Source organism: Wyeomyia smithii, chromosome 2 (assembly GCF_029784165.1).
Source record: "Wyeomyia smithii strain HCP4-BCI-WySm-NY-G18 chromosome 2, ASM2978416v1, whole genome shotgun sequence".
Taxonomy (NCBI): domain Eukaryota; kingdom Metazoa; phylum Arthropoda; class Insecta; order Diptera; family Culicidae; genus Wyeomyia; species Wyeomyia smithii.
In genome coordinates, this window is record NC_073695.1 from 183060152 (window position 1) to 183086165 (window position 26014).

At 40.3% G+C, this 26014-nt stretch overlaps 1 protein-coding gene across 1 annotated transcript; it reads right to left on the reverse strand.

The window, feature by feature from the left end:
- Positions 1 to 15135: 15135 nt before the first annotated feature.
- On the reverse strand, positions 15136 to 18047 carry LOC129724504 (alpha-1,3-mannosyl-glycoprotein 4-beta-N-acetylglucosaminyltransferase B-like). The gene is made up of 8 exons (XM_055679458.1): positions 17843 to 18047; positions 17658 to 17777; positions 16760 to 17584; positions 16569 to 16699; positions 15894 to 15981; positions 15623 to 15836; positions 15301 to 15559; positions 15136 to 15239 (listed from the first exon to the last, which is right to left on the reverse strand). Exons 2-8 carry the CDS (start codon positions 17761 to 17763, stop codon positions 15213 to 15215), a joined length of 1650 nt encoding a protein of 549 aa, XP_055535433.1. The 5' UTR covers positions 17764 to 17777; positions 17843 to 18047; the 3' UTR covers positions 15136 to 15212.
- Between the last annotated feature and the right edge of the window lie 7967 nt (positions 18048 to 26014).

Sequence of the window (26014 nt, forward strand, 5' to 3'; positions counted from 1 at the left end):
GACATTCGAGGTATTGGTGTTCATTACAGAAGTCACGGCCACCGCTTGTTCTTGATTTTACGTTTAGGTGATGTTGTGTAGGAGCCACAAATGGTCGGATACAAGACTCGGAAATAGTTCCTGTGTCATCTGAGAAAACATTATCTAATGTTTGCATCATCACTGCAAACATAAGGTGGTGTTTTTACAGGTGACATATTATTTATTTCCGTGTTTTTGGCCCTTGGAAATTCGAAGTCGGTTTTTTCCTGTGTTGGATATTTTCGTCATTGCGATCAATTTTTTGATATTTTGTTACATGTAGTCGGAGTCGGTGATTTGGTGCTCGATTTAAAACGCTGTTATTCCTTCAAAGCATTTGTTGCTTCAGGGTAACATTTTCCAAAACTATCTCCTGTACTTACTTTATCGATCGTTGAGTAAACGGCTCTAATGAAGGCCAAAGAATCGTTGTATTCTATCACTCGACCATGCATTGCGTCTGTTGCTGGTTTGAACATTCATATTTTTTGCCTTTCTCCTAGAAAGGTATAGCAATCACTTGCAAAACCGAAAGTATAAAAATGCTCCAAAGTGCCGAATGGCATATATCACTCGACTCAGCTCGACGAGCTGAGTATTTTCTGTATGTGTGTGTGTATGTGTGTGTGTATGTGTGTGTGTATGTGCAGATTTTTATTCTCACTCACTTTTCTCAGAGATGGCTGAACCGATTTTCATGAAATTAATTTTAAATGGAAGGTCTCTTTATCCCATAAGACCCTATTAAATTTCATTGTAATCGGATTTTTAGTTTAGAGGTTATGTTTCAAAATGTAAAAATCAGGAAACATCATTATCTCAAAAACTACACAACCGATTTGAACAAAGTTGATTTCAAATGAACGGGCTACCTGAAAAACCCTTAACTTTTGAATTTCATAAATATTTAACTTGTGGTTCAAAAGTTATGACAAGAAACGTGTTTTGAAGACTACTTAATCTCACTCATGTTTCTCAGAGATGGCTGTACCGATTTTCATAAAATTAGTGTCAAATGGAAGGTCTAGTTGCCCCATAAGACCCTATTGATTTGTTTTGCAATCGGACTATTACTTTGCCTGTTATGTTTAAAAATGTGAAATCCAACCATGAAAAGAAACATATTCCAAAGACTACTCGAACTCACTCACTTTTCTCAGAGATGGCTGACCCGCTTCCCACAAAATTAGTGTCAACTAATAAGTCTAGCTGCCTCGTAACACCCTATTGAATTTTACTGTAATCGGACTGTAACTTCGTCTGTAAAGTACCAAAATGTGAAAATCACGAAACTTCATTATCTCAGAAACTACACAACCGATTTGATCAATATTATTTTCAGATGAGCGGGCTAGTTAAGGGTTAACTGATGAATTATGATTGAACACGTGGTTTCAAAGTTTGGCTGCCCTATACGTTCCCATTTCATTTGATTATATTTGAGCTTAAGCCACCGTTATGTATTAAATTGTTAATAAAACAATGAAAGTCTATTATTTCACAAGACTTATTTGAGCGTAACTAGTGTCATACGAACGAGTCATCTCTCAAACTTACAAATAACAAACTTCATAACAATTTGATATGTGGCTCAAAAGTTATGGAAAGAAAAGAAATTCAAAGACTATTTAAAACTATACCTGCTTTGATTGGTATATTTATGTGGCCTCAACATAATTTAAATGTGGTTTTGTACTACTTGAACGTTCCAAAGTCATTGATTCCTTGCGATGTGTTCAAAGTCTGCAAATGCACGACGAATCGGCCATAGGATATGTTCAAAGTCAAAAGACAAATCGTTTGAAATGATTGGTTTTATCGAAATGACAACATCCTCGACTTTTGGCTTCTGTACATCGCCCTAATTCTGAATATATTCATATTGGGTGGTATTCGGTCATTTTCAGCAAATTTTCTGGCATCAATCTAACACCGGAAATACCCATATTGGGAGGTATTTAGTTATTTTGGTTGTTTTCCAGAAACTACAAGTGGTCGTCTTTAAATTCAAAAAGGTGTCAAGGGTCAATGTTTGGTTTCTATGCATCATCTCGATTACGGAAATATCCATGTTGAGTATTATTTGGTCATTTCCGACTGTTGCCTATAAGTTGCCATTTAGCGATTCAAAATGGTGCCTGAGGTCAATTGTTAGCTCATTGCATCATTCTGGTTCCAGAGATACTCATATTGCAGCGGTTCTCAACCTGGGGTACGCGTACCCCTGGGGGTACTTGAAAGCCTTCAGGGGGTACGCGGTAGAAAAATCAGTAATGGCGGACAAAGAATTTTTTCTTTATAATACTTTGTTGTTCAATCTTGCTCTTAAAACAAGACTGTAGCAATCATTGTTTGACCATAGTTCAATTTGAAACTTTAACTAGACTTCCACAACATGATCTACCACTACTCTTTCCCACTCTGCGAGAACATTCCAAGTTAGGGGGTACAATCGATATGAAAAATATTGCCAAGGGGTACGCGGACAAAAAAAGGTTGAGAACCGCTGTCATATTGGATGGTATTTGGTTATTTTAGGCTGTTTTTCACAAACCGGAAGTCGCCATCTTGGATTTCAAAATGATATTTAATATAATTTCTGGCCTCTTAGCGTCATTCTGGTTGAAAAAACACTCATATTGGGTGCAATTTGATCATTTTCGATTTCAGCTGCTGTGTATCATTCTAGATCCGGAGATACTCATGTTAGACGGAAATCGGCTATTTTTGGCTGTTTTCCAGTAACCACATAGGAACCTTTATCGGGACCAAAAACCCCTACATACAAATTTTCACGTCGATCGGTTCGGTAGTTTTCGAGCCTATATTGATCAAACAGACAGACAGACCGGACTACATTTTTATATGTATAGATTACAACATCAATATTTTAGAACCTTAAGAGTGAATATACATTTATTGGATTGAAGCGTTCATGTAAATCTATTTTTAGAAATAAAAGTTTGAATGAGAAAGGCTGGGTCTGACCGCTAGGTGGATTAATTTAGGTTTTTTTAATGGATATTAAATCGCTCGAATGGCTTCGCGAAAAGAAGGTACATTGAGGGCCACTGCAATGTTACACGATGTCCATCTTCATACATAATATAGCTAGAACCTCGGGCGGTCCTCGTCTAATTTTCCTGCGATCTGCTTCATTTTTCTCTTACACTACAGCTAATTTACTTAAATCCATGAAAATGATCACACATTTAAGAACCGCAAGCTAAACAATGTTATTGATTTTTTTGACGTTTAGCCTGTAAACACAGAACTGAGCAGCTCTTACTCAGTTAGAGAAAAAACGCTGGACTTTCATAAAAAATAGGTCATCTGAAAATTAATTACACTATGTAAAACTTATCATTCGAGTTAGCATTTCTACAAAACTTGCGGAATTTATCTGCTGGTAAACGGCTGGATAATGAGTACCATGGTGCCCATTGCACCTACAGGAATAAAATAGACTTCAACCGTGGTCCGTATCCTCTTATTCAGCCACTTCTATCACGATCTCCACGTGGCGCCAGCTGAGATATTAGCAACCAAGGGAAGATCGGATAACCAACCCCGGAGAGAGCTCAGTCGTATGCTGACATAAAAGGAGGGTGCTTTTGAGTTTCCGAGCGTTTGTCCTCCAAGTTAGGAGCACCTCAAAACGGTGTCTGTACTCCAGCCGATTACCGTGCTCGTGCCAACGTGGGACACTAAACAGTGTTGTGCACGATGGCCCTCCGGCGAGACAAGGGGTTGATGCACATGCCTTACAAGCCGCCACCATAGAACACTCACAAGAAATGAACGAGGAACAAAGGGATTCGGACTGGATCAATCGGCAGAGACCCACGCAACGAAAACGGACTAACGATCGGCAACTCGGGACGTGGAACTGCCGATTTTTTAATTTCCAAGGGGAGCACACGAATGCTCTCCGAAGTATTGAAATCTCGCAGACAGCGTTCGACGTCGTAGCACTACAAGAGGTGTGCTGGAAGGGCTCAATGGTACGTACGTTCCGGGATGGTCATGCCATCTACCAGAGCTATTATAGTGATAAGCGAGATGCGGAAACGGATGACTCGGTGGTGGCCAATCAGCCCTTGAATGTGTAGGTTGAGAATCAAGGGCCGTTTTTTTAACATCAGCATCATAAACGTGCACTGCCCCACCTCGGAAATACCGAAGACGACAAGGATGAATTCTACGGGCAGTTGGAGCGTCAGTACGATCACTACTCAAAACATGATATGTCATCGGGGATTTCGACGCTCAGGTCGGCCAGGAGGAGGAATACAAACCGGTGATTGAAAGGTTTGGCGCACACCAACTAACGAAATGGGCCTAAGACATATTGATTTTGCCACCCACAAAAACATGGCGGTGCGCAGTACCTGCTTCCAACACAACCTCCTATACAAGTCACTAAACCAGACAGAAACACAGATCGACCACATACTGATTGATTGTCGGCACTTCTCAGGCATCATATGAGTGCTAACGCCGACTCAGACCATTACCTAGCGATGGTTAAGATGCGTCCAAAACCCTTCGTTGTTAACAACGTTCAGTACCGACGTCCACTCTGGTTAGAGCTCGCGCTACTGAAGCAGCCTAACGTCGCCTGAAACTACGCGCATTCGCTCGAAGCTGCGCTTCCGGAAAAGAATCAGCTAGAGGAAGCTCCTCTCGAGTACTGCTGGAAAACCAGCAAAACAGCCGGAGAACGTCATGGGGCAAGTGGGACGAACCCAATGAAATGAGTGGTTCGATGACGAATGTAGGAGGGTGAAGGATGAGGAGAAAGCTGCGCGGGCGGCTAAGACGCGCAGTGACACTTGTCAGAATGTAGAAAGACACCGACAGAAGAAGAAGCAGCGAATCAAAATCTTCCGGGCGGAGGAGCGCCGCCTAGAGAAGCAAATAGAGTATGTAGGGCTGGAACAACTTCATCGTTCTCAGGAAAGGCAAAAGTTCTACTAGAAACTCAACGCATCCCCCAGAGGCTTTGTGCCGCGAGTCGAAATGTGCCGGCATTAAGATGGTAGTATTCTGACGGATCGTGAGGTGACCGAAAGGTGAAGGCAGCATTTCGACGAACACCGGAATGGCGCCCAGGTATAGAATCATGGCGGCGTAGAAAACGATCCCGTCGGTTAGACAAACGTAGAAGACGTGCCAGCCTCAACGATAGGCGAATTTAAGGATGCTATACCCGGCCCTGGTCAATCCCTAGCTTCCAAGCAGCTAAAGCACCACTCCGAAACGGAGACTACCTACCTAGATGTGTTTTGCCTGGTTGAGACTCCTCCTAAAGGGTCGTTCCAAATGAATTAACTAAAGAAATGGAATCAGGACCGCACAATCTTTTAACTCCCAGCAGAAGTCTTTAAAACCCCATATTAATTCACAACATTCGCGGTAAGAAAGCACCCGTACCTGAATTTCTCATTACGGGTTATGTCGCTATTTACAGCCAGATATTGCATGCACCCTCCAAGAAAAGCTTTGCCGATCGTTCAAATTCTGCCACGCGTAAGATGGAATTGATACGGACAGAAAACGGACCGAAATAACGTAAACTCTAGGACCAGACTAACACCTGGTGGGGGTTTATCTGCCTTAAACAAATTCCATATAGTATACACTAAGGTCGCTTTTTACTCGTTTTTTACACGGATTCCGAAATTTACGCGGTTTTTTACGCGGATTTCGGAATTTACGCGGTTTTTTTACGCGGATTCCGGAATTTACGCGGTATTTTTTTTACGCGGATCTCGGTTTCTCTTCACTCGGATCGCAAAAATAACGCAGGTTTTTTTACGCGGATTCCGGAATTTACGCGGTTTTTTCTACGCGGCATGTATCCCCCGCGTAAAAAGCGACTTTAGTGTATTAACGAATTTACGAATCACGAACAGGTTTGTATTTCAATCTAAAGTGTATGCTTTTATATTATAATTTTCATTTTATGTGTCTATCTAATCGTCTAGACTAAGTTCCTATTATGTGCGTTTTCTTTTTCCCTATCTCTAGTGCTCATTGACCCATGTGTTTCAATTGTTTCATGTGCTATTTCAGCCTCCACTCAACTGCAAAAATCATGGACACGGCTTTTGATGCCGGCCAGTACGACTAATGGTCGTTTATTCAAAATGATCAAATTGTTGGGTTCCTCACGGACGCGCCCGCCGCTCTTGAGAGTAATAGTAACGACTCACCAGATTGATGTTAGTCTGTCAAGTCGATTAGTTAGTTAGTCAAGTCGATTTTTCCGGCGAATCACGACGTGGCGGTGGTGATGGTAATGAAACTTCTTGCACCCTGGATGGCAACGACTGGCAGGGTACTTCGTATTTTGCTTCCCCCACGAAGGAAGTGAGCACCGAAGTGAAGTTTATTTCACAAACCAAGTTCTCCAAGAAGGAGCTGCTGTGGCTGACAATCAGTGAGAAGGGGACGTCAAAGCTGCTCTTCTTTTGTTCCAGACTGGCCGTGAACGCGAGGAAATTTATAGTACGAAGTGCTTGCCCGAAGTTGCGTCGTTCATCAAGAAATACCATAAGGGCGAAAAAGCGATGTTCTGGCCAGATCTGGTGTCGGCCCAATTCTCGAAGCGAAGCGATAAAGTTTGAGCACATTTACCTTTATACAAATTTTATACGCACTATTCGCACTAAATAAAATAATTTGACTTCACTTTTACCGAGCCTATTATGTGTGAACACAACAAGGAATTGGAGCAAGTAGCTAACAGATCACGTCACTAAACTTACTTTACACAAATTAGCTAGTAAACGCGGACAACAGACTTTCAACTTCGATACTTTCAAATTGCTTGACGATGTAGAACGAAATGAGCGATCATTATTGAAGCGCCATTTTTTTGAAAATTGAGTGTTTAACACTAGTGGATGTTAAAATTGATAATCTATCTTTCATGAAAAAACGAAATCATTTGAACAGTTTAAAATGGTATTATAACAAAGGTTCTCTGCAGCAGCTTGCAGGAAGCATACGGGGTGAGTAAACTTCGATCGCCGATTACTCGAAATAATGTTTTTGGCGCTTGGTTCGGTCTGGTCGCACGCCGACCATTTGTCCTCAAATCAGGGAAGATGATTTCGTATGAATTTACAGAAAGTACGTAATTTCTCGAAAATCTCGTCGTGAATATTCGGTAATCTACAACTCTGCTGGTTGTTTCATTTTGACTACCGCCAATTGGCCCTACCAGTCTCTTCCCAACCTTTTTTTGACTATCCTATATGGAGACTACGAAGCTGAACAGCTCACGTAAAGGCTTCGTGCCGCAAGTCGATGTGTGCAGGAGCTTGGACGGCAACTTCCTTACAGACGAGTGAGAGGTGATCGAATAGTGAAAGCAGCATTTCGACGAGCATCTAAACGGCGATGCAGTAGAGCAACTGATCTTGATGCACGAGCAGAAGACATCAGGATTCCAGCCCCCGATCTCCTGGAGGTGGAGGAGGAGATTGGCTGTCTGAAAAACAATAAAGCTGCTGGAGTGGACCAACTTCTCAGTGAGTTATTGAAATACGGTGGGGAAACACTCACTAGAGCCGTGTACTGGGTCATTGGCAAGGTTTGGGAGGAAGAACGAGTGCCGGAGGAGTGGATGAAGGGTATTGTGTGCCCCATCTACAAAAAGGCGACAAGTTGGAGTGCTGGAATTACCGGGCAATCACTCTGCTGAACGCCGCCTACAAGGTACTCTCCAAAATACTCTGTCGACTATCACCATTTGCGAAGCAGTTCGCAATTCGCAGTTCGGCACTACCAGGCGGGATTCATGGGTGCCCGCGCCACCACGGATCAAATATTCGTGGTTCGGCAGGTTATGCAGAAATGCCGCGACAACGTGCCCACACATTTATTTATTTATCGATTTTAAGTCGCCGTACGACACAATCGATCAAGCTATGGCAAATTATGCACGACTACGGATTTCTGGACAAACTAACGCGGTTGGTCAAAGCGACGAAGGGTCGAGTGTTGTGTGTAGTTCGAGTATCGGGACATTCTCGAGTCCCTTTGAAACCCGCAGAGGTCTAAGGCAAGGTGATGGTCTCTTGTGCCTACTGTTTAATATTGCCCTGGGTGGTGCCATTAGAAGAGCGGGGATTAACACGAGTGGCACGATTTTCCAAAACTCGGTTCAACTGTTTGTTTTCGCCGATGATATCGACATTGTGGCTCGGACCATTGTAAAGATGGCGGATACGTACATCGGACTAAAGGCCGAAGCCAAACGGATTGGACTGGTCATCAATGCATCGAAGACAAAGTACATGAAAGAAAGGGGTTTACGAGAAGACAGTGCTAACCTCCCGCCTCGTATCTGGGCTCACTGGTAACTGCCGACAACGATACCAGCAGAGAAATTCAACGGCGCATTATGACAGGAAATCGTACATGCTGGGGTCTCCGGAGGACGCTCCGATCGAGTAGAATCCGTCGCCGCACCAAGTTAGCCGTCTACAAGATGGAGAACGGAGCGTGGAGAAGGTGAATGAACCACGAACTGCTGGAGCTGTTTGAGAAGCCATCTATCGTATTGCGGTGGGCTGGGCATGTTGTAAGGCTGACGGACGACAGCCCGGTAAAGATGGTTCTTGAAACCAATTCGTCAGGGACGAGGTAAGGGCACAGCGGGCAAGGTGGATCGATCAGGTGGAAGATGACCTGCGGACCCTTCGCAAACTGGAGAGCTGGCGAACTGCAGCCATGGACCGAGTGGAATGGAGACGACTCTTACGTACAGCAAAGGCCACACCATGGCTTGGGGCTGTTTGGGAAGGTGTGGCAAGAATTTGATATACAGAACAGCTACCGGAGGAGTGGAAAGTTAGAGTTATCTGCTCTATCTATAAGAAAGCCGACAAATTGCTTTAGAAGTGCTCTCCCAAATCATTTTCGCCGACTCTCACCGGTAGCCAACAGATTTCTGGTGAGCTATCGGGCCGGCTGCGTGGAAGGACGGTCTATGACGGACCAAATCTTTACCGTACGACAAACCCTCCAGAAATGCTGTGAATGCAGAATCGCCACGCACCACTTAACGTTCGCACTAAAATCAATGCACAAAAATTGCTGTTTTTTAATGGATTTAACTAACACGCACTGACGAAACTACGCATGCAACATCAATCATATTAACCCATGAGTTAGCAGGAGAAATGTGACAACTCTATCAGTCGAACTCTAACCGTGATGGCGAAAACAGTGAAGCTACTCCGTTCAAAAGTGTGCGTGTACCCTGTCGCGTCTGAAATGGACATCATGCGGCAGTTCATGGACAGCGGATAAGCCCGTTCCGACATCTACAACATCTTGGCACTGTTAGACAGCAATCAGAGCATTAAGAGAAAGCCCAATTCCGGACTGCCGACGACCCTGAATAGAAAGAAGCTCCAAAGGTAGCTGAGGAGGAAGACCGTGGGAAAAGTGGCTACATCGCTGCGTGCGCTTGGCCGTGAGGTCGGTGCAACCGGCCAAACAGTGAAAAAGTACTTGGCGAACATGGACATACATGTCAGGAACAGCAGTATCGTCCAGTATTCTAAGGGCTGCAGGCAATGACGCAGCGACAGCGCCTGATTAAGATAGTCAAGTCGATTTTTCCGGCGAATCACGACGTGGCGGTGGTGATGGTAATGAAACTGGATGGCAACGACTGGCAGGGTACTTCGTATTTTGCTTCCCCCACGAAGGAAGTGAGCACCGAGGTGAAGTTTATTTCACAAACCAAGTTCTCCAAGAAGGAGCTGCTGTGGCTGACAATCAGCGAGAAGGGGACGTCAAAGCTGCTCTTCTTTTGTTCCGGACTGTCCGTAAACGCGAGGAAATTTTTAGTTCGAGGTGCCTGCCCGAAGTTGCGTCGTTCATCAAGAAATACCATAAGGGCGAAAAAGCGATGTTCTGGCCAGATCTGGTGTCGGCCCAATACCCGAAGCGATCATTGGAGGAGATGGAGCGGCTGAATTACGTTGTGGTACCCAAGTTGATGAACCCGCCAAACGTCCAAAAGTTGCGCCTCATCGAGGATCTTTGGGCAAACCTGAATCGTAAGATCTATTCCAACATTTTGTCGTGCGAACTGAGGAGGAATTGATAAATAAAACAAAGACAGAACTTAAAAACACACCTACACGCATGTTTTCGTCCATCATGTACCGTATGTACCGGTTAACTACCGGAAGGCCGCACGCAAGGACGTAGACTTTTTTTGCGAGGACGCCAACATAATTACGTTCCATGTAAAATCTTAGTCTTGGTTATTTTTTTACCACCATCCGAAAAAAGTCCATTTTTTAACGCATACGTTATTCATCGACTTCAATGCCGCGTATGACACTATCGAGCGAAAAGGGGTATGGAAGGGCGTGGACGACAACGGCTTTCCGGGAAAGCTTATAAGACTGATAAAGGCTACGGTGGATGGGATGCAGTGTTGTGTTCTATTCTCCTAACAAAAAAGTGGAAGAGGTTGTTTATACGAAACGACCGCAAGGTTAACGTAGAATTACGACAGCCTGTCTTATGTCAATAATTTTTTGCAATAGCTTTGGAAATACACTCGATTAGGGTTAATCATTTTAATGGTGTAAAGCGATATAATTTTCCGTATTTGTTTCGTTATTTTTGCTTTAAAAATAAACGGAATCCGTTGGAAACTAGCTGAGTTCAGAACTTTTGAAAGTGGGCAATATTCGTGACGCTCTCGATGCTTTCGGTTTTACAGTTTGTACCCCTATATATGTTGCCGTAAGACATAATTCTACGTCGAAAACGCACTAATCGATGTGCTCAAGTCGACTCTATTGAAAGAAACATAAAAAAATCGTATAATCAATTTATAAATGTTTGATATTAGTTGTATTTACCAGACAATTGAACTGTGCAGTAACAGTTAATAATTTCAGCCTTGTTAAATGTTTAAAATAAACAAAGCAGAAATAATTTTGATTTTCAGAAGGTATCGTCGGAATCCATGGTCAAGTATATGAATATGAAGATTGTTTGTATTTCATGATACTGTAAGAAGACGGAGTTTAACCAGAGAAAGGCCGGAATCCTCAATCGGCAAAGATGCCCCTTCTGTAAATTGTTATGAACCATGAGTATGATCGAGATGCTGTAAGAAGTGACTGGTTTGTAATGATGAAAACTTAGTAAATTGACATTTACGGATTTGTTTCGCATATACCGCTTGTGATGCACAGTGTTAATGAATCGTAATATACATCACACTGCTGCGCAATTGCAGCAGCATCAAACTGCAATCAAAGTTGCAATTTAGTAATAACCATTCATTATGCTCTTCCAAATATATTTAGCAGCCTTGAAAAAGACTGGTTGCTGCAGTCGCAAATTTCATTCAATTATCGCATAAACGCTTCATGGTCCAGATAGCGCGCGATATCCGCTCTGACAAAGATTTTTTACGCACGTTGTGGAATGAGATAACTGGAAAAATTATTTCCAGTTATATCATTCTACTACGTTCGTAAAAAAGAGGATGGGCTACGCTGCTCACAGTTTGTCGGTATATAAACGAAATTTGAGCGTGAAAGCGCATTATTTTATCGTCAACTGTGTACCTGGCAACAAATGTATCATCACAGACAAACAGACGTGCCACTCGATGACGATTTCATGGACCAGAAAAATAACGATAATTTTGAAATTTTGCTTAGTGGGCAATAATGCCGCTAGTGTCGCTATAAGCAAGCGTGCGAATTCATTATCAAAGACAAAAACCATCAGTACCGCCGCTAGTGTTGATTTTAGCAAGCGTGCACACACATTAGCAAAGACAAAAACCGTTTTACGAAAATAAGTTAGTAGGCAATAAGCTCACATGGTGGCGCATGAGTGTAACGTTTCGAGTAAGGACGAAGATTTTTCAGGATTTTTGTTAAAAGAGGCACGTCTGTTTGTCTGTGGTATCATCATTGAGATGGCACCAGAGGCAAGCGACAAAGGAGCCAGGAAATTTGTCACAACAGGTCGTACCTCGTTATAAGGAGAAACGTTTTCGGTTGCTTCCCGGTTGGCGAATTACAACAAACGTTCTACTAATGCACTTGCCGCAAGGTTCAGACCGCCGTACGTTTGCTGCTCCAAGTAAATTGTTACATTCCTCTTGTCAACCTATTGTTGTCTTATAAAGGCAACAATAGGTTGACACATGTATCGTGTGTTGCACGTGCACGGCTTGAAGGAAGATGTTCCCGTTCTCGTGTCGGATATAAGGGTCGTAATTATGCTGTGATGTCAAGCAACAACCGTCTTCTTCAAGACGTTACATGTTTGTTAATGAAGTGTTATGAATTTTCTAAAACGGACTCAGCACCGTGAGCATAACTTGCTGAACTTTTCTGTTTGAAATCAGATTTGTTTCGCATATACCGCTTGTGATGCACAGCATCAATGAATCGTAATATACATCACACTGCTGCGCAATTGCAGCAGCATCAAACTGCAATCAAAGTTGCAGTTTAGTAATAACCATTCATTATGCTCTTCAAATATATTTAGTAGCCTTGAAAAAGACTGGTTGCTGCAGTTGCAAATTTCATTGAATTATCGCATAAATGCTTCATGGTCCAGATAGCGCGCGATATCCGCCCTGACAAAAATTTAAACCCGGCTTTTCTTTCTTCTTCACGATCAGCAACCAACGTCCGTGTGGTATCGGCACAATCATGGAATGAATTATACATAAAACACAAAGCGCACATTCTTAGTCAACTAGGTATATTTTGTCGACCTTGTTAGGTAAAGAAGCATTGTGCGACCAATCAGAGGTCGACATTTGCGTTTCGACAAGGCTTGACAATTTTCAATAGTACAATCGTTCGAACAATCAGATTACAACTTTCTGCATTTGGATTGGACGGGTGCTTGGTTGATTTTCCAATCGATTACTGCAAAAATGACGAAAATCGGTTGGAAACTGACTGTGCTTAAAACGGTTGAAAATGGACAATTTTTGTGACGCTGCCGATGTTTTTGGTTTTTGAAATTGGATCCCTGTAATGAAACTGGTCCCCTGTATATGTTGCCGAAAGACGTAATTCTACGTCATAAAAACAAGGATTGGGTTGCAGTCAAATATGTTTAAAACAAATTATATGCTAGCCGGTGGAACCGAAGCGTTACGATCGACGGCGATGAGTTTGAGGTAGTCGACGGAGTTTGTCTATCTTGGCTAACTGGGAACTGAAGACAATGATACCAGCCGTGAGACCCGGAGGTGTATTACACAGTGCAACAAAAATTGACTTTTTTCTGCCTTGGTTTCTATAGATAATTTTTTCGTGTATTTTGATGCAAAACCAAATTTCCCCGAGTTTAAACATATTTTAACTTAAAGGCCAAAAATGGCGCCATTTTGAATTTTTGAAAAATCGAAAATTTTCGATGTTTTTTCGACGCCATTTTGTTTTAGGACCAAATATCAAAATTCTAGGAGTTCGTCCACATATTAGCATCTTCTTACCCACCTTTAAAAAAACAGATCTTAAATCGGACAAAAGCTGAGCTCAAAACGGTGATTCTATAAAAACGGTTTTGGCATGGTTTCAGTATGTTTCACTAAACAGAAAAATATCGAGTATGTCTGAGCATTGTTGCTAATACCTTGATATCCAAAAGTGATAGTCAAATTTTGTCCTATATCGAGTAAAAAAGTCCCAGGAATCGATTGGTAGGTGTCTGATCCACGTAAAATGCCAGCGACATATCAATTTTGTCCCAATTCCCTTATTCGGGGCGAAACCGACATGTTGCAGACATTTTACGTAGATCAGACACCTACCAATCGGTTTCTGAGACTTTTTTACTCAATATAAGATATAATTTGACTACCACTTTTAGATATTAGCGCATTGACATTAATGCTAATGTGTCTATGTTGCACCTAAAGTTAAAATATGTTCAAATTCGGGGAAAATTTATTTTTGCATCAAACTACATCAAAAAATCATGCATAGAAGCCAAGGCAAAAAAGTGTTGCACTGTGTTATCAGTGAAAGTAGTGCCTAGGCCCTAGGGCTTCACAAGAAATTGAGGTCGAACAGACTAAGCCTCCGTACGAAATTTAACCTGTACTAACGCTCATAAGACCGGTTGTTTTCTCCGGGCATGAAACGTGGACAATGCTCGAGGAGGGGCTGAGAGTAATCAGAGTTTTCGAACGACGGGTACTAAGGACGATCTTTGGTGGCGTGCAGGAGAACGGAGAATGGATATGTATTCAAAAGGTGGCTAAAGCCGGACGGATACGCTAGGCAGGGTATGCTGCAAGAATACCGGACAACTACCCTGCGAAGATGGTGCTTGCTTCGAATCTGGTAGGAAGAAGACGACCAGGGGCACTGCGGGCAAGATGGGTAGACTAGGTGGAGCGAGATCTGGTGGGAAGTACACGGTGTCCCAGGGATTGGAGAGCGGCAGCTAATAACCGAGAAAATCGGAGAAAATTTGAGAATCAGGCCATATCCTCATGACGGAATGCCAAATAAACAAATAAAATAATCGAGCGGGGGCCTAGTGTGGTTGGTAAGGTTTCCGCCCACCACGCTCGACGCCTGGGTTCGAATCCCACCGCCGACATAGGTGTCGATGGTTGTGAGGTGGCGTGATCCACTCACAACCAACCCAACTGGTCTATATTCAATCCTAGCCGGCACTGGGAGATTTTCTGAGTCGAAAAATCTCTGGGATCACGACTTCCACCGCATGAGGAAGTAAAGCCGTTGGCACCGGTCCGTTAATAAACGGGTTGTAAGTTAGGGTCCTGGGTGGAGTCGCCTCCCTGGGCGTCGGTGATTGGCACAACAACAGTGGCGGAACTAGACCGACGGAAAATAAGCAAGAATAAAAAAAAATAATCGCATTTGCATTCGACGAAGAGTGTAACAACAGCAACTGAATTAGCGTTGCGTTTGGAGGTGGGCCATCCGCTCACGAATTGACCTAAAGAGATGGTTCTTCAAAGTGAGTGAGTAATTTACCGCTCTTTTTTGTCTGGCAGTCCTGACATATGCAATCCAACTGCCAAATTTATTGTTTCGATTAATTTTCACTTAACAATTTTGGTAACACGGGAAAAATCTCTCTCATACTAAGAGGCGGGCTTTCGATCGGACTATTGTGTGACGTTTTTATAACGAATCGTATTGCAGTAGTATCTGAAAAGTGCAGAGCAGATTTGAATGTTTTAGACTTATATCAAAAAGAAATTTTAAATACCTCACGCAATATAACCCAATTCTCGCTATCACTATGAACGTGCAGTCGAAGTTTTTTGAGTTTTCCTATTTTCGCATCTACGACACCCTCAGCAATTCCAAATTCGTTGAAAGCACCAACAATTAAAAACCCATCAGTTGTGGTTTCATAATTGCTCCAAACAGAAGAATCTTCTGCTAAATTATGTGGTAGCATCTCTACAGTGGTATTGTAGAAACGGTCAAATGGCTGTTCAAAGCTTCCGCTTCGGAATAAATATCTAGAAACAAAAAACACTATATGAAAAAATTTACTTCGTTCGCTGCCCAAAGACACATGAAACCTTTGGAGCTCTATTGGATTAATAAAATCAAACTCAACCAAATCCTCTTGTTGTGGCCTCAGACCCCAGAAAAAACTTTCTCCTTTATAGGCCCTTTGAATTGTATAGAATTCGTGATGCTGAATCCCAGTTTCAACAACCGCCGGTGGATTGTTGTGTGGGTAAAAATCAAAAATTTCACCGAACTTCTCATCTTTCAGTCTTTGCTCTTTTCCTGTGAATGACACTAGATTTAAATAAATTATTTTGTGAGTGAGTGACATCGTCGTACCTTTCAATGATGAAATTGTTCCGATATGCTGAAACAGTGACGGTTCATAATGGATCCAAACTTTCGAGATGTCTTGTTTGCAAATTTTCTGGAAATATTCACACAATTATGAAAAAAATCTTATAGGATTTTGTTCAGTTGAAGAAGAAATCTCTCATCGGTATAATCAAATTTTCCTCAGGATTTTTTACTTGAAGAAGTAATTTGAACAAACTTTAATGAAATACGATCATTTATTAATAACAGAGTGTTCCACTGCACTGCTAAATAAAGAGTGACCAGTGCTCTTCTAGTTTTCTGTACATGACTTGTAGCGGTACTGTTACCTGTAGCAGCAGCATGCTTTTCTTCAAGATATCAAAGTTTAATTTGAATCTAAGGCAGGTCAATAAACTAATCGAGAACGGAGATTGTCACTCATTTCTCGGAGAAGCCTCTTCTACGAAACATCTAATTAGTCTAGGCTAGAAAGCCAACATTAGTTGGCCTGTTGGGACAGGGAGGTTTTGTCATAGTTATTACCGTTTGAAACCTGACCCAACATTTGATCGGGTTCATTTTTAATTTCAAAGTATGTACCCCAGTATAGAAAACAGAGGCGTAGTCCTACATCAAAATACAGCATTTATAACACAAAATACACCACCGACTATAATCTACCCTATAAATACATACCGGGTCTTTCCCGATATTGCACACTTTTGTATCGATCCAATGGTACAGAAGCCAATCGACTGGTTGTTCATTGAAAAACATTTGGAAATAAGTTATAAGCCAAGGTAATTCACCAGATTTAAACATTTTTCCTGTAAGAACGCATAATTTTAGGAATATTTTTATTATTATTTTCACATTTCTTTGACTACCAATAAATCCAAGCTGGCAAAAATCTAAAACACACCATTGGCTATGTTCCTCTTCGGCACTTTTGTTTGAAGCAAAGTTTTTCATAATACTAATAAATCCTTTTCTTGTAATAATATCATCTTCCAACTGCACATAGAAAGAACCCTTTGGTTGAGTATAAGCCATAAGATAGGCAAAATCCAAGTTTTGCTTCGAGCGCCATCGTACTCGATCAACGGAATCATCCAACGTTTGTCTTAAGCGTGTCATGTCTGGATAGTAACTTGCCGCAGGAGCAATAATTTCAATAAATCCACTATCAACGAATGTAGAAAACTTGGCGCATATCCCGGTAGCTACCTGTGTCACGTATTCGATATCTGATTCTCCGATAAATATAACGATCATAGTTTCATTTTGCTCCTGATCATCCATGTTTCCTATCAAGTTGTCCAGAGTTTCTAACAGATATGATTGCTTATCGCGCCTAACCGTTGGTATACCAAGAACTATCGAAACGCCCTGTCTATTCTTAGATTGCAAATATGCTGGTCGAAAAGAGGTAGGATCGTCTAATAAATGTGGTAGAAAATGATAGACCGTTGGAAATTTTAAATCAACAGGTAGTTGAGCTGATGAAGTAGATACATTTTGAATTAGTGATCTTGAGTTTGCACTTAAACCATCCAGAATGTTCGTCATATGCCCGTTTTGACTAGGCACTCCCAGATTCGGCGGTAGATTTTTTAAATCTTCCGGTTTTGCTTGATATATGGATTCTACATTCTGAATCCGCATCTGCAGCTCAGCTTCACGCTGAGCCATAGTTTGCTCAGCTGAAAAATCTAATGAAGGTTGACAAAAAGTAATATTCATGTAGTAGTTTGTATTTCACGTACATCAGACTCATTCTCTTACATTTCCTTATAATTAGAAACAATATAGTATAAAATACGACAATTAGTATAGATACTGTAAAACGGGAACGTCGCCTTAGACTTGTTGAATTTAATGTCAATTTCATGGTTGCAGTATATTCTATAAAATTTACGTTATAATTTTTTATATCTTTTCATGTATAAAATAGGATATATAGTACGTACGTATTCCTATCGAACGGATAATTGAGTTGAAAGTTGGTAGGATTGTTATGCCAGAACGGAAGGCTTTTATTCCCCACAATTAGTGTTGATTTCGGTAGGTGCAGACCAGGGAGCTTTTTAAGGGAAAAGTTCAGCTTTTCCAATGATATCGGGGTGCACTTTCTGAATTTTCTGCTTTTCCCACTTTTCACTCTTCTTGACGATCTTATTAGAATTTCGAATTAATTTTCTGATAGCACTCTATGCTTTGAAAGATTGTTGTCAACTAATTCATTCATCTCGATCAGCTACGATTGATAACCGTTCAAATCTTATCTGCGTGTGTTAGTGTGGATAGTAACTTTTTAGGAAGAGATTTATTTGTCTAGTATTGTACCTTACATTGGATTGTATGTTTATCGATTGTAAACTACCCATAATCGCGTAACTGTAACATTCGACATTCTATGGGTTTCGTGTTTTTTGTGGCATATGCTTAAAGTAGTATGTATTATGCATTAAGTTGAAAATTGGAGTTGTCGACTAGCGACATTCGATTTTACTCTCATACCGTACATTATACTTAACGTCGGAAGTAGTGCGCTGTATAGCGCATCTGATTTGCTATACAGCGCATTACTTCCGACGTTAGGTATAATGTACGGTATGAGAGAAAAATCGAATGTCGCTAGTCGACAACTCCAATTTTCAACTTAATGCATAATACTTTTCTCATCTGCAAAAATATGCTGATGTTTGTGCAGGAAAAGTTGTAAAAAATACCAAGTTGTTTTGTCACATAGCATAAATAACCGCATAATTGTCACATCACTTTACTTTTTCAACTCTTGAAGTAGAATACTTCTCTCAGGAAGTTCGACTACATAGGGATGTGAATTGAAAATCTAGAACCGAAAAAAAAGAAAAATATGTCCAATTTCAAATGCTATTAAATCTGTTGGTAATTGATGGATTTCCTTCGTTCATGCAGCAATAGATTGCAAAATCTTCTAAGATTCTTCCCAAAAAAAGATAATTGTAATTTTATTATTCACACTATTGTACTATTGAAAATAGTCAAGCCTTGTCAAAACGAAAAATTCGACCTCTGATTGGTCGTTATATGATTGCTTCCCAAGCACGGTCGACAGAATTATATACCTTGCAATTTAAAACATGCTTTTTGGCCTATATAAGAGCCTGTTTCAGCCGAAGCCACTCATTAGATCATTAAGAGAATTCTCTGCTAGCTTGTTGAGCAGTACAGTAGTTTATTTTCGCTCCGTTCGTTTTGTACGTTCGTTCGCAGGGCTAGTAGCGAGTCACCTTTTAGTGACTTTGTCACTATTTTGAGCCTAGTCACTAAAAAGTCACTATTTACGCTGAAAAGTCACTAAAGTCACTGTTTTACGACAAAATGGTCACTTTTTTAGCTTTAAATGTATAAATTAACTATTGTTGTATTGCAACATACTTAAGAAAGCATGCTTCTCATTTACAGAATTTTTGGACAGTTCGGTTTGTAAGGCATTTTTGTTAACTTTTCCATCTTAGAAGTTTCATGCCAGGCAATGTTTGCAAATTTCTCATCGAAGTGAACAGTGCAGAATAGTTACGAACGAATTGTCTAAGAGCTGCAAAGGAATGTAAAGATTTATTCTACAAGCTACTCGCGTCTTAAACCAGTGTTGTGCGTGAAATTACGTTTGTAGTTTGATTTGCTTGTCTCAAATCAACTGTTCCTCCTGGTTGAAGTGGATTTAAAAATTTCGAGCTTATATTGTGCATAGTCGTGTCGAGGTCTCAATTCGTAGGATTTTGCTTTCAATCATCCGAACCTACCGGTATTTATCAGATAGCATTTCGAAATTCCATAATGATAACCCGTTCTACGCATATTTGTCTCATGCTCCAGATCAAACAAACGAGTGTTTAGTGGGACGAATTTGATTAGAAAATGTCAAGTGGGTTAAATATGCGTGGAAAATCATTGATGAGACAAACAGGTTTAGTATTGTTTTTGCAGATTTTCGGAACGAACAATGCTATTTTTAATATATTTTGAAAAACCCCTCCCTTAGTTAGCTTAACCAACTTCAAACGCTTTTCGAAGCTGTCACAGGCGGCACGGATTCCCAGATTTTCTGGATAACCGCTTTAACCGTTTTACAAGTTGGAGATTTTGTAATAAAAAGTTTATTGAGTTGAGATCAGGTGAACTTAACGGCAATTTATTTCTATTCAAAAAGTCCATTGAATTGTCCCTATACCAACCTTGAGTCAAGTTCGCAGTATGCGCTGATGCACCGTCTTGCTAGAACATATAGTAATTAGCTCTGAAGAGTTTTCGAAGACACGGGGTAACCTTTTTTTTTTTTCAAAACTTCCGTTTTATAATAAACAGCATTAAATTCGGCTTCTTTGTAAATGGAAATCAGAGAAAGTTTACTCGCTTGCAAATTGCTCCCGAGACCATCGCTAAAGCTGTACTCTGCAATCGAGGAACACTCCTTTAGAACTCTGAAATGTTGTCTCTTGCTGCTGCCCACATTCGATTGTTTTGTGTAACCAATCACACTCCAGGCCAAATAGTTTCTCATCAGAAACAATGAACTCGCGAACAGCGAGTTATGAAAGTATCATTTTCACTCTATCGAGCCTCGTTTTCTAAAAGAATCGGCCAAAATATTGTGGACCGATTCAATAGATATACTCAGATGGGTGGGAATTACAAACTGAACGTTATCATTTCGCCGGACACGCTTCTTCAAAACAGTCACAATTTCACGACTTGCGGCATCCTTGCAAATCGTGGCCGACAGAATTTTCAACGATCCCCCAAAGAGAATGTTTCCTTGTATTTTTTGATGGTTCAATAAACGAAATCTCGCCTAGCTTCACATGATTTGAGATGTTTGAATATTGTGCAAGGGCAGTCACTGATAAAAAATCGTTTTACTACGACTTTCCGGATTTGTTACATCGCACATCAAGAACTAAATACAACTGACAGACCACCAACACACCAATGCGTATTCGAGAGTGCATACATTCGTTCACGTACTTTCATTAACACTTATAACTCGAAAACTTGTATTCGAATATATTGAACAAGGTGTTATCACAACCATTTCAATGTGAAATTATGATACAGATTTTAGTTAGACTTTTTTTTCTATGAGAACAAATCATTGCACATCCTATATTCTAAAGACATAAATTTCAGATAAAATTTAGTTCATTTATGGTTCAACAATAAATTTCAAAACCCTCTTTTGTATATTTTTAGTCACTATTTGGTCACTATTTAGTCTCTATTTGGTCACTATTTTAATGGAAAAAGTCACTAAAGCTACTATTCATTTGCTCCAAGTTCGCTACTAGCCCTGAGAATGGTATAACTGGAAATAATTTTTCCAGTTATCCCATTCCACAACGTGCGAAACATCTATGCCAGAGAGGATATCGCGCGCTTTCTGGACCATGAAGCATTTATGCGATAGTTGAATGAAATTTGCAACTGCAGCAACTAGCCTCTTTCAAGGCTACTAAATGTATTTGGAAGAGCATAATGAATGGTTATTACTAAACTGCAACTTTGATTGCAGTTTGATGCTGCTGCAATTGTAGTGTGATGTATATTACGATTCATTGATGCTGTGCATCACAAGCGGTATATGCGAAACAAATCCGATTTCAAACAGAAAAGTTCAGCAAGTTATGCTCACGGTGCTGAGCCCGTTTTAGAAAATTCATAACACTTCATTAACAATGATGTAACGTCTTGAAGAAGACGGTTATTGCTTGACATCACAGCATAATTGCGACCCTTATATCCGACACGAGAACGGGAACATCTTCTTCCTTCAAGCCGTGCAACACACGATACATGTTATATTGTTGCCTTTATTAGGCAACAACAGGTTGACAAGAGGAATGTAACAATTTACTTGGAGCAGCAAACCTACGGCGGTCTGAAGTTTACGGCAATTGTAATAGTAGAACGTTTGTTGTAATCCGCCAAATGGGAAGCAACCGAAAATGTTTCTCCTTACAACGAGGTTTGACTATAGTAGGTTTGACCTGTTGTGACAAATTTCCTGGCTCCTTTGTCGCTTGCCTCTGGTGCCATCTCAATGATGATCCATTTGTTGGCAGGTACACAGTTGACGATAAAATAATGCGCTTTCACGCTCAAATTTCGCTGATATACCGACAAACTGATAGCAGCGTAGCCCATCCTCTTTTTTTGGAACGTTGTAGAATGATATAACTGGAAATAATTTTTCCAATTATCCCATTCCACAACGTGCGAAAAATCTATGTCAGAGCGGATTTCGCGCGCTATCTGGACCATGAAGCATTTATGCGACAATTGAATGAAATTTGCAACTGCAGCAACCAGCATTTTTAAAGGCTACTAAATGTGTTTGAAAGAGCATAATGAAGGGTTATTACTAAACTGCAACTTTGATTGCAGTTTGATGCTGCTGCAGTTGCGCAGCAGTGTGATGATACGGTGAACATGGTAGCTTGTGTACCACTAGTGTCTAATTAAAAATCTTCCAGCGTATTTGTCTGCAGCGGCGTCTGCTTGTTTGTATCGGGATAATGGATTGTGCGAAATGTGGCAATACCATTCGCATTAGCGATGATCCTGTTATTTGCGTTGGTAAATGCAAGTCTCAATTCCATAGAGTTTGCACACCACTGACAAAAATAGCAGCGAAAGTCGTAAATGATAATGATAATATTGTGTTTTAATGTGTATCATGTCTATCAGCCCAAGATGACGGCGGAAACATTGATGCTTTGAGTGGTGAGCTGACCAAGATTATGGGTGTATTGTCATCTATGTCTTAGTCGCTTACCGATAACCAAAGCAAAATTGAATCAAAGATAAGCACGGCAATTTCAAGTGGTTTCGATCGAGATAATTTTGAAATCAGTCAGTGACTCTCTGCGTGAGAGTAAGGTATGTATTGAAACCAGTGTTGCTAGTAAGCTGAATGATATCAAAAAATATCTTGAAATTAAAGATCGGGAAAATAATACAGCCTCAATGAACAGAAAGAGAGCACGTAATGAGAGAACGGTTCACCCTGAATCGGACTCAAATCCCAGTAAGAAAATGTTTTTAGCACGCGATGAACTGATTGTAGACGATTCGAGACATATAAGGTTCGCAAGGTTTGCTGAGGAGTAAAATAAATAAGGTCGATCTCTTCGATTCAGATCGTCAGCGATAACGGACGTGTTTCAGCCGTTTGAGTAAAACCGAAAGCATAAAGATAAAACTATAATTTATTAGTGATGACCTTTTTTTTTTTGCTCTCGCCGGGTGTTGGTAGGTAAAGGCCGAGCACGGCCCATCTCGCAGTTATGACCTTTTTGCGAGACGACGCGGATGAAATCTGGCAAATCTAGAGAAACATTTCAAAAGGTCCTATCTGCTTTGATCGATTTTTTGATCGATCACTTTCATTCAATCACCACAACTTAATAAACACCTCTTATGGCACGTTATTTGCACAAGCTAATAGCGGAGGGATCATTCTAGCCTTCTGAAGGAAATCCAAGCTTCGGAGAGTTACTAAAGCTGAACTATTACCAAAACGAAAAGACGCTCCGGAAAAACGAAAAAAGCAGATAGGACCTTTTGAAATATTTATCTAGAAATAACTGGCTCATTAATAACAAATATCTGGCAGATTCTGAGGTTTATCTGTTTGTCTGGCGCGCAAACAGAAATCTGGCAAAATCCAGATTTATCTGGCACAATGGCAACGCTGATGACGATTGGAAACTTTGGACTTTTATATCACTCCCCTAGTTCAAGTAATCAGCGTTTTTTAGAAATATTAGATAACTGGTGGGATAATTTCGTTGATTTAAACAAATTAAATGTCATTGCTGGTGATTTCAATATTGATTGGTTAAATGATCCAAATTCGAATCAATTGAAGCAGTTAGCCAACTTTTACAATTTAACACAAACGGTTTCAGAATTTACGAGAATTTCCAGACATTCGCGAACATTAATTGATCACGTGTTTTCCAATTTTGACAACGTTCATTCTGTTACAGAGGCCGATTGGAAAATTTCAGACCATGAGACAATTTGTATTTTGATAGAGAATGATCGAAACCGTGATGAAAAGGTAAAAATTAAATGCTGGAATAGATATTCAAAGCAGGCATTGTCTCAGCTTGTTTTGAGAAGTTTGGATTTTCTCCCAATAACAGGTAATTTGAATAATAAAGCAGCTGTTCTCACCAATACGCTGAAAGAGTGTACCAGTAGTCTAGTTTTTGAAAAATACATTGAATCGGATAAATCGAACAGCTGGTACTCTTTGGATCTTTTACGTTTAAAACGTAAAAGAGATAAAAAGTACAAACAATTACCGCAGAAGTAACGATAATAATGATTGGAATAGGTACACTGTCGCGCGTAATTTATATTCACGCGCCTTGAAAAAGGCCCGTTGTGAATATATACAGAAAAAGATCGATCAACATCAAAATAACAGCAAAGAGTTATGGAAAATATTAAAAACATTAATGAAAAATGAAGATAGTTTTCCGCAATCCATAACATTTGACGGTTTGAGAGAACAATCGGCGCGGGTAATAGCAGAGAAATTCAACAATTATTTCGTTGACAGTGTTCAATCGATCAATCAAAGCATTGATTCGGTCAATGAACCGGACGAGATAATACAGCCGATCAGTAATAACTGTAGCTTTGATGGTTTTCATCCTATTACTTTTGCAGAGTTGAAAGATATTTGTTTTTCTTTGGAAAGATCGGCTGGTATCGACAATGTCAACGCAAAAGTAATACAAGATTGCTTTCATGTCATTGGACACGACCTGCTGGACCTTGTTAATGAATCATTACAAACGGGGCACGTGCCTGAAGTTTGGAAGGAATCGCTTGTGGTTCCTATCCCTTAGATTACTGGGACGGATGAAGCCGAAGAGTTCCGTCCCATTAACATGTTGCACACATTAGAGAAAATATTAGAACTTGTTGTAAAAGGCCAGCTGATGAATTATTTAAATAGCAATAACTTGCTTATCACAGAGCAATCAGGTTATCGAGAGGGTCATTCTTGTGAGTCTGCATTGAATCTGGTGTTAGCAAAATGGAAAGAAAACTATTTTTGCGGTGTTTTTGGATCTAAAACGCGCTTTTGAAACAATTTCTAGGCCCTTATTGTTACAAACATTGGAGCGCTTTGGTATCGTAGGGACAGCATACAAATGGTTTGAAAGCTATTCGTGTGCTAGAACTCAGAAGACTCGTTTTAACGATTTTGATTCGGATTCCATTGCTAATACACTTGGTGTACCGCAAGGAAGTGTTGTAGGGCCCATTTTATTTATTATTTACATAAATGACATGAAGCGAGTTTTACGGTTCTGTGATATTAATTTATTCGCTGATGACACTGTTCTGTTCATTGCAGCGAAGCATCCACTTGATGTTGTAGCACTTCTAAACCAAGATTTACATTATCTAGCGAATTGGTTAAAATTCAAGCAACTAAAGTTAAACATTAGTAAGACAAAGTACTTGATAATTTCTTCAGCCAACTCCAGACTAGACGTAAATATTGAAATTGATGGTGAGACGATTGATCGCGTAAACGAAATAAAGTATCTTGGAGTAATTATTGATGACAGATTAACTTTTAAGTCTCACATTGATAATGTTATCAAAAAAATGGCCAGAAAATACGGTGTCTTGTGCCGATTAAAGAATGAATTGACTGTTAGTAGGAAAATTCAATTGTACAAGTCAATTATTTCACCACATATAGAGTTCTGCTCATCCATTTTATTCCTGGCAAACAATACGCAAATATTGAGATTGCAACGTTTACAAAATAAAATTATGCGATTAATATTAAAATGTAATAGATACACTTCCTCGAGTTTTATGCTGGACGCATTGCGATGGCTCTCTGTAAAGCAAAGAGCATATTTTTTGACAATGGTGTTTCTATATAAAATTTTTAATAATATGTTGCCTCGATATTTGTGTGACCGGATTGATAGAGGAAGAGATTTGCACAGGTACAACACTAGAAACGCGGAAGATGCCAGAACACCAAATTTTCTTTTCGGAAGATTACAGAAATCTCTGTCGTACAAAGGAATAAACTTTTTCAATTCGTGCCCAGG

Bases quoted from the DNA above. Each gene is read 5' to 3' on its own strand.
- LOC129724504 (XM_055679458.1), bottom strand. From the start codon at position 17,763: ATGAAATTGACATTAAATTCAACAAGTCTAAGGCGACGTTCCCGTTTT. The intron at 15,837-15,893 runs GTACGACGATGT...TGTCATTCACAG, and splicing joins AACAATTTCATCATTGAAAG to GAAAAGAGCAAAGACTGAAA. The intron at 15,240-15,300 runs GTATTTAAAATT...TGCACTTTTCAG, and splicing joins ATTGGGTTATATTGCGTGAG to ATACTACTGCAATACGATTC.